Source organism: Leuciscus leuciscus (assembly GCF_965113295.1).
Source record: "Leuciscus leuciscus genome assembly, chromosome: 17".
NCBI classification, from domain to species: Eukaryota; Metazoa; Chordata; class Actinopteri; order Cypriniformes; family Leuciscidae; genus Leuciscus; species Leuciscus leuciscus.
In genome coordinates, this window is record NC_138741.1 from 6,458,998 (window position 1) to 6,470,794 (window position 11,797).

Here is an 11,797-nt window from a genome sequence, read left to right on the forward strand (position 1 = left end):
CGCGCCGCTCCATGCGCGCGATGTGTTCACGAGCATCCGCGCCGCGCAGCCACTGCGCAGATCACGCACTCAGCTTCAGGAGTGTTATTTGTTTGCTACGGATTGGAATAGTAAAAGCACTTTATTTTTGGTGGTAAGGTAAGTAGGCTCAAATTAAATGGTGTAATAGATTTAGTTATTGATCTGATATCAAGGGTTGTAAGTCATATCTTTGTCTATTTCTTTAAATATGTTCTAATCCGTTACCCTGTATTTACATACCTCAAACTGATACTACGCAGCTCGTATTATTTTTCTGAAAAGGGCCAAAATTCAGCAATTTATTCGCCACTGTTTATAATGTTAAATTCATCATGGCTGATTACCGTACATTTTTTTAACATTACATCCTAAATTCATTTTAATAGCTAACTTTTTTCGCTGGCGAGTGATTAAGCATTCTAAGCAAAGTTTAGGAATTAATGTGAATAATTGGATCTGATTACATAATAAGTTTCATTTCATGCATGTACAATCCAGTAGATTTCCATTTTAGTAGGAACACTTGTGGAAATGCAAGTGACGTCACTTTTGGAATACACTTAATGATAAGATAACGAAAAACAGTCAAATTTAAGAAAAACAACACAATTAATAAATACATATATGACATAATATGATAAAGTGTAATAAAGTAAATTAAATGTATTCCGTTCTTTGAACTATAACCATGCTTTGATGTTATTTGTGGAAAATAAAGAATTCTCTAGAAGCCCCTCCGCCCCCAAAGCTCGCGCATCCACCCGCACAGTTTATGTAAGGCATTTAGCGGTTAGCTTTGCATTATCATTTACAGCCAAACAGCTAAATTATAGATTTAGATATTTTACAATATTTTCATACATTTGTTTCTTAAAATATCGCAGATTCTGTAATGTTAGTCGAGGGCGGCGGATACGCAGAAGCTGCTCTGCGCAACTGCTGCGCATAATTGACACACACGAGTCCTAGCCGGCATGAGCCGGAAGTATTCTGACGAACCACCCCTGGAGGAGGTTAGTAACTCATAAAATTATGTTAATAAATAAACTTAAACCGCTTCAGACCTTATAATATAACAAATGAACTTGTTATGTATGCCACGATACCATTATTCTGTTAATATAACCCGGAATTGGCGTCATATGGAACTTTAACGCTACAAGAGCCTCGATTTGCATTATGTTGTTAGCTAACACTTCATATTTTTTAGATTGTCCTTATGCAAGTTACATCATACATAACACCAATGATTCGCATTAAAATGTTTCTTCCACACACACACACAAATGTTACTTTGAGTAAAACGTACTTTGAGGAATTTGAGGCGTTAGCCAGTAGCATGACTGTACAGTGCTCGCGCCCCCTCAAGACCAGGTGACGTCAGATGTTTATGAACATGCAGTTTGTCTGATAATCCATACGCGGTTGTGTTTAGGGGATGGAGGTGGACTGTACGCCCGAGGAGCTGTGTAAGTGCTCGTATGAGGAGCGCTGTGTGGAGCTGGGAGAGGTGAAGGACATGAGGCTGGAGGCTGAGGCGGTGGTCAACGATGTGCTCTTCGCGGTCACAGACATGCACGTCTCTCGCAGTCTCACCAGCGGACTAGATGTGGCCTATATAAACGTGGAAATCAGAGAGGGAACCCGATACTGCTTAGAGCTCACCGAGGCAGGGTTAAGGGTGAGTGATAAAGTAGCATCTGTTCCACCCAAAAACAGCATTTACTCAATAATATTGAGTGTAATATTGACAATCTGATGTTTTTCCAAAAGGCGAAGATGGGGTCCAATTTCAGTCTAGGCCTCTACTTTAAAGTCAACATGAAATAAAATGACCGTTCTTGTATTGGAGTGTCTATTTACACTAACTCCGCCTACTGTCTGCTTTGGGCCTGACAAAATTAGGGAAAATGCTGGATTATCATCAGTATCAAAACCAGAGTGCGAATCCGCCTTTTGCCCAACTCGCTCTTCTCCCTTTTCCCCCTTTACATATCAGATCGGAAAGGCATTTATTTTCAATAAAAATGGAAATGGTCTAATGTGTGTTTAATAATAAAGTGTTTATCGGTTAGGTGTAGGGAATTTTAATAAATATAACCATTTACACTCTATGCAATTATTGCATAATGTTTAATGTACATCAACAATAGTATCAACCGCTAATTTATAAGTATAAATAGCATCTAACTACTATTATTTACACTTATTGCAAAGAAAATACTGCTATTTTTTACATAGTGTAAATATAATATAATGCTATTTGTGCACATAGCCTCTGCCGCCTTATTTTGTTAAAGTGGAACATTGCAGTATTTATTATAAATTATCTGTGCACTTTAAAAAAAAAAATTATTCATGTGCCCTTGTAATCCAATGTATGATTCCCTGGAGGTTTGTGATTTATCGGCTCCATGTCAACCTTTCTTGATAGTTGTGACAACTATCCTCTGCCACTCGCACACCAGACACACGTCAAAGTAGGAGGAGCAACTTTTCTTTATTTACTGATTCGATGAGACACACACGGGCGAGTGATGTATTCACGCAATTACCTGTAAAAACCATCCTGTCAGGTCTAAAATATAATCACTTATAATAGGCTTACCTTAGTGAATCAGGGTAAGACAAAAACACGTTTTGGAAGAAGGATTGATGATGTATTGACACATTTTTTTCCCAACATTTTGTTAATTTTGAAAAAAAAACAAAAAAAAGGATACATAGTGTACCATAAAAATTGTATCAGTTGGAGATAATATCAAAATTTTTATTTTTTATAGAACTAAACGTTGCATAATCCACTCAGAAAACAAAATATCAAATAAATATTGAAACAAAATATAGTACATTAATTTCTTTTTTCAAAACATTTTACACTCGATTTCTTCTGGTCAGGTTTGACCGCTGCGGATCACAAAGATGAAAAGTGAGGAACATGAGATGGTTAACCTATGGAATCTTGTGTTTGTCATTTGTCAGGTGGTGGGCTACATCTTTGATCAGGTGGACGAGGGCTTGAACACCCAGTATCATGAGACTGTTTACTCACTGCTGGATTCCCTCAGCCCTGGATATAGAGAAGCGTTTGGAAATGCTCTGCTACAGAGACTGGAGAGGCTCCAACAAAATGGACAGTGAGGGGTTCAGTATCGTTCAGAATCTTTGCTTGCTAACGGTTCTATCAAGTCCTGTGCCGCTCTCAGCTTCAAGCATCAGTGGTACCTTTATCAGTTTTTAGCCTGTGATATTGTTTTATCAGACCTTCTTGGTGTTAATTTGACAAACTGACTTGCCTGTGATGTTTTAAAGTATTTTACTATTATTTAGAGAGGTATCATTGGAGGCAGTGCTGTAACACAGTGGGCCCAGATGAATACTCCCGTTTTTTGTTTTGTTTTTTTTACGTTTATGCAAGTGAAATAACCCTCAGAAATAGCGATGTGCTGTTTCAAAGACTATGGGTAATGGTTTGAACTAAAATCTTTTATGTTAACATACAAGTGATATGATTTTGTATTAACTGGGTCCTGCAAAATGAGTTTTTAGAGCTCCATACTGTACTTCCGTCAGCATGGTTCTTTAAAGTATTGTCATTAAAAACATATCAGATGCCTTACTACTTTCATTCAAATGTCTAGTTTAACCTGTCTACAGGATAGTGGGTGTCTGAAAAAAAAAAATCCTGATACATTCACTTTCTTCTCTTCGCTTGCTATTGATGATGTATCAAAACTCCATTTGTGACTGTAAGAATGTCTCTTGCTTCCTTTCTCAATCTGTCAAAAACAGGAGAAAGGACTGATGAGCCAAAACATGGTGGTGATATCCATCCACCCCTTCCAAAAAAAAAGTGTTTTTGAAGAAAATGAAGACATGCGGTTTCTTGAAAAAAAGGTGCATTTTAGCACTGAAATCGAAGCTTTATACTTTTATTTATTTGAGTTGAGCAGAATCTTTTTCCCGCAATTACATTACATAACAGCATGTTTGTGTGGATTGCAATGCTCAGCTTTGTGTTGTAATGAGAGGGACATTTCCCTTGGTTTCCTATAGTTCTGTATCATATAAAATGATATGGCGTTTAAAAAAAAATTCAATAATGTTTTTTGTTTTTGGGATGAAAGTTTATACGTTATGTAGAACTAATCGATTGACTGGTTAAAAGAACATCACTTATCGATACTGCGCAGAATTGCACTAAAGGTAAATAAGCAGCCATTTTCTGAATTTGTTTGAAAGGGCTGCGTAAAACTATGCTACAATGTTACATTCCGTTTCTTTTAAGTTTAGAACATTTAAATCTTAAATACATGCATACAGGAAGTTCTTGTATGATGGGTTTCTACCTCATGTTATTTTTTATTTTGGCCATCTTTAGCATGCCTGTGAAACTGATGTGTGTTTCCAGCTGGTTTTGGATAAGGCAGATGATAACGGCCAATGAACACAAGTGGTCCTCTGGTTTTAAGAAATTCCTGTGAAACACAATACACTCTCTCTGTCCCAAAATAAAAGCATCCTAATAATTTAAAGAATGTCTGCTCAGACAACCAAGAGGAAAACGAGTATGAGAGTGTGATGTACATGGCACAAATAACTTATGTACCTGAAAAGAAAATTTGCTTGCTTTTGTTTCCTTGTAATAAAAAGCACACATTCAGAAGTTACTGTGGTTTGGTGATTCATTTTTGTAGCCATTTAGTCATATTCTGCTTGCTTGAGAATTTATTTAAAGGGATAGTTCACCCAAAAATGAAAATTCTGTCATTAATTACTCACCCTCATGTCGTTCCAAACCCGTAAGACTATCATCTTTGGAACACAAATATGGAATTTAATGAAATCTGAAAGCTTTCGGTCCCTCCATTGACAGCTACACAACTACCACTTAAACGCTTCAAAAAGTTCATAAAGTGTCCATAAAACTAATCCATATGAATTGAGCAGTTTAGTCCAAATTTTCTGAAGAGACTCGATAGCTTTATATGATGAACACTGAATTTAAGCTTTTATTCACATAAACATTCATCAACACATAAGTTGTGGTAAACAGAAGCTCAAGCATTTTTGTTTCTGTTTGCTTATCAATGTTTATGTGAATAAAAGCCTAAATTCAACCTGTTCATCATATAAATCTAGTCTTTTCAGAAAATTTGGACTGAACCGCTTGATACATATGGATTAGTTTTACGATCTCTTCATGACCTTATTGAAAGTAGTAGTCAAAGTCAAAGTGGTAGTTGCGTCAATGGAGGGACATAAATATTTCAGATTTTATTAAAAATCTCTTAATTTGTGTTTCTGAAGATGAACGGAACATCTTACGGGTTTGGAACGACATGAGTAATTAATGACAGAATTAAAATTGGGTGAACTATCCATTTAAAGGCAACTGTTTCTTTTAGCAAGTTTCCAGTAAAATAACTGAGTGATGACAAAGTTAACCAAATTACTGATAATGTTCAATACTTAAACAGTAAAAGTAAACCACAAATTCTTCTTGATCATAATAAATGTATAACATATTGAAACAAAATTTGACACAATTTACCTAGTAACCGCCAGCCCTCAAACACATGACCTCTCAACAGGAATATAAAAAAACTGCAGACTGAGAAAGCAGAACTGGAACTGAAGCAAGACACCTGACCCAGAAAGGAGAATCAGTGAACGGATCGCTTTAATAGACAAAACTTCAAATAAAAAGATCTTTAGCTGTAGAGACAGCACTGTCAGCTTCACATTGATTTGTTTGAGCCTTTTACACAGATAGTATTATGTTTAACTGATTTACTTAAACTGGAATTCACTCTTGGCTAACCAGTTGAACACAAACACTAGATACAGTGTCCCCACTGTTGTGGAAATAATAATACTCTTAAAATCATCATAGAAGGGTGTGTAATGAATATATACAGGGTTCCCACATCTTATGACCAATTCCTTTTATTTTCTAGTCATTCATGATTAAACCACAATAATAAAACAAAAATGTAAATCATTTATTACTATGTTGTTGTTTTTTTTAAATGATGAATGACTAGAAAATAATTAATGGATAAATAATCACTGGTCAAAAGGTGTAGGAATATTTTAATTTTGCCCTATTTTTACATTCTGAACACAAGCAAAAATCATTGTTTACCATTAAAAAAAAAATAAACGAGTTTACTTCAGTAACGAACATGTTAACGTTGCATGTAAAATGTGGCTACATTCTCCGATGTTTTAATAAAATATGCTCATTTTAAGATGCAATCTTTATTAAATATGCAGATTTAAAAATGCATGTAAAAAGTTACCAATTGACAACTATTTGCTCAAAGAAGGTTTGATTAGAAACATTACAACACCGTAGCCACACAGCAGCTAGTGCACACTTGATTTAATCACCGGCACTGGCCACTTGTTTGTCAGCGTCTCGTTCTGGTGAATCATTGACGCAATTTAGCAACAAACTAGAATTAGGCAATGTTCGTAAAGTGGCACTGTGTGCATAGTTAAAGATAATGTTAAAATAACAAATCTGTCAGCATTAGAAAAAAAAGGAAAAAAAGTAGTAGTATAAATCATAAAATCTCTGTCTACTAATATTAGATCTAAAAGGTCCATAGAAAAGTATTTAGGCACAATTGTATCCCTTTGTAAGCGTTTTCATCTTGGCTTCAGTGTTGGCCTTCAGCTCACAATCTGAACTGGGAACTTGACGCAAAATAAATCTTTGTTGGAGTCGTCTCTTAATTCCCATTCCACAACCAGTTTTATCTAATAAACAAAGCAACAAAATAAGGAAGTGAATGCCTGTGACATTAAAGCACTGATCAGAACTAGAGATAGACGAGGAACTTAAACACTTACTGATGGATACTCGCTCTTGACGGGCAGCTGGTTGACGTAGCTGTACATTTTTTGTGGAACAATAGGACACTGAATTCCAGACTTGCAACCATCATCAATAGGGATTGGGAAGGGGACGGGGACGCCTGCGATCACTCCATGAACCACAGCTTTACTGGTCTGACTCGCAACACCTATGGGAAATACAAACAAGTTATTGTTTTTCTAAATTAAGATTTGAGATGCTATGCTACTACACGTATAAAGATACTCACTGCTGCTGAAGGTTACATTGACTGCATAGGACTGTCCCTTGTGAAGCTGGCATGGCTGTTGTGAGCAGGGCTCAATGTCAACTCCAACAACTTTTCCTTCTTCTGAACCTGTAAGGAAGAGGAAAGATTGAAAATGGAACGAAAACAATATATATTATTCAATTTGTCAAAGGGATAGTTCACACAAACATGAAAATTCTGTCATAATTTACACTCAAGTTGTTCCAAACCAGAGTTTCTTTCTCCAGCTGAACACAAAAGATGATATTTTGAAGAATGCTGCTAACCAGACGGTTGTTGGACCCCATTGACTTCCTTAATATTTATTTTCCCTCCATATGGAAGTCAATGGGGCCCATCAACTGTATAGTAATCTATATTCCTCAAAATATCTCCTTTTGAGTTCAGCAGATGAAATTCATACAGGTTTGGAACAACTTGAGGGTGATTTTAATGACGGCATAATTTTCATTTCATTTAAACTTGATAGACATGAGCACTTACCACAGTCCACAAATTTCACCGGCTCAGAATTAACGTTAGTGTAGGCGAGAAAAGAGAGTAAAACAACGCAGATCATTCTGTAACCCATGGTTCAGACGAATCCTGTGGAGAAACAACAAACTAATGTTAACGTTACCTGACTGACAGAGAACAACACACACGAGAACTTACATCGGTCAATCACATGACAGTCAATCTCTGCGTAGTTTCAGTAAACTTCCTTGTGAAGATGGATTTTACCGTTACTAATGAATACACAGAAAACTCACACAATACGCTCAATTCAAACGTTAAAACACTTACAATTTATTTAATTGGTTTCTTACACACCAGTTCCTTCAGACCCCAGTTTGTAACTACACCCTATTTCCTTGTCACGAGATCAGAATGACTCGTCCAATGAAATACTGTTTGTGTGGGCGTCTTTATGACGCACACGCCTTCTCGGTGAACTCTTAACCAATGGCAGTGACTCATGGAAATGTTCCGAAACAAGGAGAGCATTATGTTGCCAGATATATCAAAACCACTCTTTTGAACTAGAGGACATGATAAAGATAAGTAAAACAACACCAAAACGTTTCTTTCTTCAAGTTGTTGATGGGTATATTCTTCATTTGTGGTGGCAAGCGGTGTCCATCTACTTTGAAACAGCTGAAATAAACTTTTAAAACCAATAAATCATAAAATGTTTGCATCTATTCCGGAGGGTGAAAAAAGTGCATTCTTAAAAGTGTTTTTTTTTTTTAATACTAAGAGATATCCTGATGTAAATGCAACAATATAACATTTTAACACAAAAAAATGGCTATGTTGTGAATATAGATTTAAGAATTAAAGCATTTCATAAATTCTGCCTCTCATTTGCCACTCCAGTTAAATAAAGACCCTGTTTGTATCAAATTAGCCAGTTTATGTCTTTGAGAGACTTTACATACTTAAGAGTTCAAATCTGGCACATTTCTGATGTATACTTGAGTCATAATTAAAGGTACACATATCAGCTTATGTATTTTCTAAATAAATAAGATTTATGATTTTATAATTATAATTTATAAAAATAAATAATAATAATTATTATTATTTACTACCTAAAATCCCTTTCGATAATAACTAATAAGTCTTTATTGGTATACAAATTAAGTGTAATTACTTAAAACAAACAAAGGGTTTAACAACTGAACCTGGCAACCCACTCTCGATAACTCCGTCATGCGCATGCGCAGTACAATCCGAGTTATAGAAGATGTCATTCGCCAGAAGACTGCTCATTAGCGTCCCTAAATCCGCGTCATTTCAACTTCTCAAGTATGCACAAATTAGCGAAATGATAGTGGTATATGTATTGTCTAATATAAATTGACTGTGTTGATACCTGTTCTTCGGTTAATAGTCATTGCAGGTATCTTAGCTAGCTAGCTAGCTAGCTTGAGAACAGTTGCGATTGAGCTAACGGCACAGATGACAACATTTGATAACTTGAAGTAGAACATGAACACTTATGGATGTCGACAAATAATCTCCACATGTAAATTATTTACGGTGAAATTACTCGTTTGTTGTCAGTTGCTTGCAAACAATCTTCTCCGTTCTGTTACGCAGATTTAGCCAAAACTTAAAGCTAAGCTTTAGTTTGTTTCATACTTATTTTGAAATGAATTTAGCCACAATACTAAGCTGTGGATATATCGAAACTCGGTCAAGGGCATTGCGTGTACAGCAGTTCGGTGTGTCACGTGTGTTTGTTTTCGTCCAGTATTTCCTCGACCAGAGTTCAGACAGCGAGAAGATGTTCAGCTCCTCTCAGCTGCACTGCGCATGCGCGCTACAGCAGCAACCCACAGCAGCTACACTCAGCCAGCCCAGCTGAGGACCTTCTTCTCAGTCAATCCTGTGCCAAGGTTTGAACTCACTGCACTTTATCCTTTATACTTCAGTGATCACATTTTAGGCAGTAAAAAAAAAAAAAAAAAGCTTAGTACTTGACATGGACAACAACAAATAATTATAATAATCAAATCAAAATGTCTTTTTTTGTTATTCCTGCAGAGGCTTGCTGAGATTCTGGATAAGGGACAGTATCTGAGGATAGCAGTGGAGGGAGGGGGGTGTTCAGGATTCCAGTATAAATTCTCGGTGGATGCTGTTAGAAATGAAGATGACAGGTAATGTTTGCACTTTTCTCTTGAAACAGGGCGTGAAAACTTTTGGGAAAAAAGCAATTTTTGCTTTTTTTCCAACATAGAGTCAGTCAAAGGAGGCGCTAAACTTGCTCAGAAACTCATCGACCTCAGGAGGTCAATATTATGTTATATTTGCATGTGTTTCATATGAGTTTTGCAAGTTTTGGAGCCACCAAACTTTAATACTTGACCATTTAAACCCATGATTTTGCTATTTTCTGGCAATAAACATTTAATAAACAAAGATGAGATAATCTAGGATTTAATTATTATCAATTAGAATAAAGAGTTATTGGACTTTGATCATTTTATATACAAAATCTTTTGTTACAAGGTTGATGCTGTAGAAAGAATCTGAACTGTTATAATTAAAAAAAATATTTGTATTGAATTGCTAAATTAAAACATTTTAATGTCAATATATTGTAATATTGTTGTATTATTTTGATTATTTGTATGAATATTGGATAAGGATGTGAGAGTTCCATTTTAAGGATAAGGGTAGAGACTTCTAATCAATGTAAAACTTGCAACTTGTAAAACACAAAAGAAGATATTTTGAAGAATGTTGGTAACCAGACAGTTGACGAACCCATTGACTTCCATAGTATTTTTTAAGTAAACTATTGTATCATTACTGTACCTTCTCAAAGTCTATTTATTGTACATTTACTGTACCTTCTCAAAATCTATTTACTATTTAAAGTCAAAAATTCCTATGTACTTATACTAGCTGTTCTGGTACAAATGGCAAATAAAACTTCAACTTGAAACAATCTGTCTCGTATAAAGCGCTATATAAATAAAGGTGACTTGACTTGACCAAATCAAAATCATTTATTTGTGTCTCCATCTTTCCAGAGTGTTTGAGAAGAATGGAGTTGGGATAATAATCGACCTGGACAGTCTGGAGTTTGTGAAGGGATCCACTGTTGACTTCAGTCAGGAGCTCATCCGCTCTTCTTTCCAGGTGTTGAAGAACCCACAGGCTGAACACGGCTGCTCGTGCGGCTCGTCCTTCTCTGTGAAGCTCTGACACGCGCTCTCTCTCTCCAGCACAGCGGTTGTTAATGCATGCGGGCTATGTGCTTCTTTAAAATCTTACAAGTAGCTAATAACGTGAGAGATTACGATATACAGTGTGTTTGAACTCATTGATATGACCACTGATGACATAACAAAAGAAAAGCAAAAATCAGAAACTACAGATGTTACTTTAGTGTGTTGTATATAAGGAAGATTGTAAATATATTTCTAATAAAGTTATAAGATGATATAATTTCCATTGCCTGTTGAGATTATTCTTAAATATTTTGAATATTCAGCCTGTTATTATGTGGTTTGAATCATGTGATCAATGAGATACAGCTCAGATTAAATGCAAGTAATGTGTATTTTGCATTAAATGATAGATTGATCAAAGAAATGAATTGAAAAGCATCCTGATTGCGTTATAAAAATCAGTAAACTGCAAGTATCGTATTATCTGGGTCATATGGAAGTTCTGTATATCATAGTGTGCAATTATTTTCCTTTTTTTATGCTGACAAAGTCTTTCCCTTAAGAGATGATCAAAGCCAATAAACAGTGTCAAAAGATTTGAGAGGAATGTTCCTGGTTCAAAACAAGTTAAGAAAAGACCTTTGACTCATTTAAGTAAACTATTCCCCAGGTTTCACAGACGAGGCTTAAAGGACAAGTTCGGTATTTTACACTTAAAGCCCTGTTTACAGATCGTATCTGATGAAATAGAACGGTTAAGATTAAAATTTGGACACATGCTCCTGTCCCGAGAATTTTAGGTTTATTTCGCTTTTGTGGACCTATTTTGCCAAACGCGTCACACCCGTGATTCTTCCGTTGAGAGCTTGAATAATAGACACTCCAGCCCAGTTGGTGGCGATAATGCACCTTTGCCAATTGCAAGCAAACCACGGGCATTTCATTGAATACACAGAAGAAGCAGAAGAAGAA

The 11,797-nt window shown here is 35.9% G+C and overlaps 3 protein-coding genes across 5 annotated transcripts; 2 read left to right on the top strand and 1 right to left on the bottom strand.

The window, feature by feature from the left end:
- Nucleotides 1-18: 18 nt before the first annotated feature.
- gskip (gsk3b interacting protein) lies at nucleotides 19-4,687 on the top strand. 2 transcript variants are annotated; one of them, XM_082143904.1, is made up of 4 exons: nucleotides 68-138; nucleotides 906-1,034; nucleotides 1,457-1,702; nucleotides 3,004-4,687. In XM_082143904.1, the coding sequence occupies exons 2-4, from the start codon at nucleotides 996-998 to the stop codon at nucleotides 3,160-3,162; spliced, it is 444 nt and encodes a 147-aa protein (XP_082000030.1). In that variant the 5' UTR covers nucleotides 68-138; nucleotides 906-995; the 3' UTR covers nucleotides 3,163-4,687. The 2 variants fall into 2 exon arrangements, with proteins under 2 accessions (XP_082000031.1, XP_082000030.1); XM_082143905.1 differs by lacking the exon at nucleotides 906-1,034 and having other exon boundaries at nucleotides 19-138.
- A 995-nt stretch (nucleotides 4,688-5,682) lies between these two features.
- Nucleotides 5,683-8,072, bottom strand: npc2.1 (NPC intracellular cholesterol transporter 2, tandem duplicate 1). Of its 2 annotated transcripts, none has more exons than XM_082143902.1 (5): nucleotides 7,944-8,072; nucleotides 7,641-7,742; nucleotides 7,137-7,244; nucleotides 6,883-7,055; nucleotides 5,683-6,789 (listed from the first exon to the last, which is right to left on the bottom strand). In XM_082143902.1, the coding sequence occupies exons 2-5, from the start codon at nucleotides 7,726-7,728 to the stop codon at nucleotides 6,703-6,705; spliced, it is 456 nt and encodes a 151-aa protein (XP_082000028.1). In that variant the 5' UTR covers nucleotides 7,729-7,742; nucleotides 7,944-8,072; the 3' UTR covers nucleotides 5,683-6,702. The 2 variants fall into 2 exon arrangements, with proteins under 2 accessions (XP_082000028.1, XP_082000029.1); XM_082143903.1 differs by having other exon boundaries at nucleotides 7,971-7,992.
- A 746-nt stretch (nucleotides 8,073-8,818) lies between these two features.
- On the top strand, nucleotides 8,819-11,102 carry isca2 (iron-sulfur cluster assembly 2). The gene is made up of 4 exons (XM_082143901.1): nucleotides 8,819-8,948; nucleotides 9,397-9,541; nucleotides 9,690-9,805; nucleotides 10,685-11,102. The coding sequence occupies exons 1-4, from the start codon at nucleotides 8,887-8,889 to the stop codon at nucleotides 10,857-10,859; spliced, it is 498 nt and encodes a 165-aa protein (XP_082000027.1). The 5' UTR covers nucleotides 8,819-8,886; the 3' UTR covers nucleotides 10,860-11,102.
- Nucleotides 11,103-11,797: the final 695 nt, after the last annotated feature.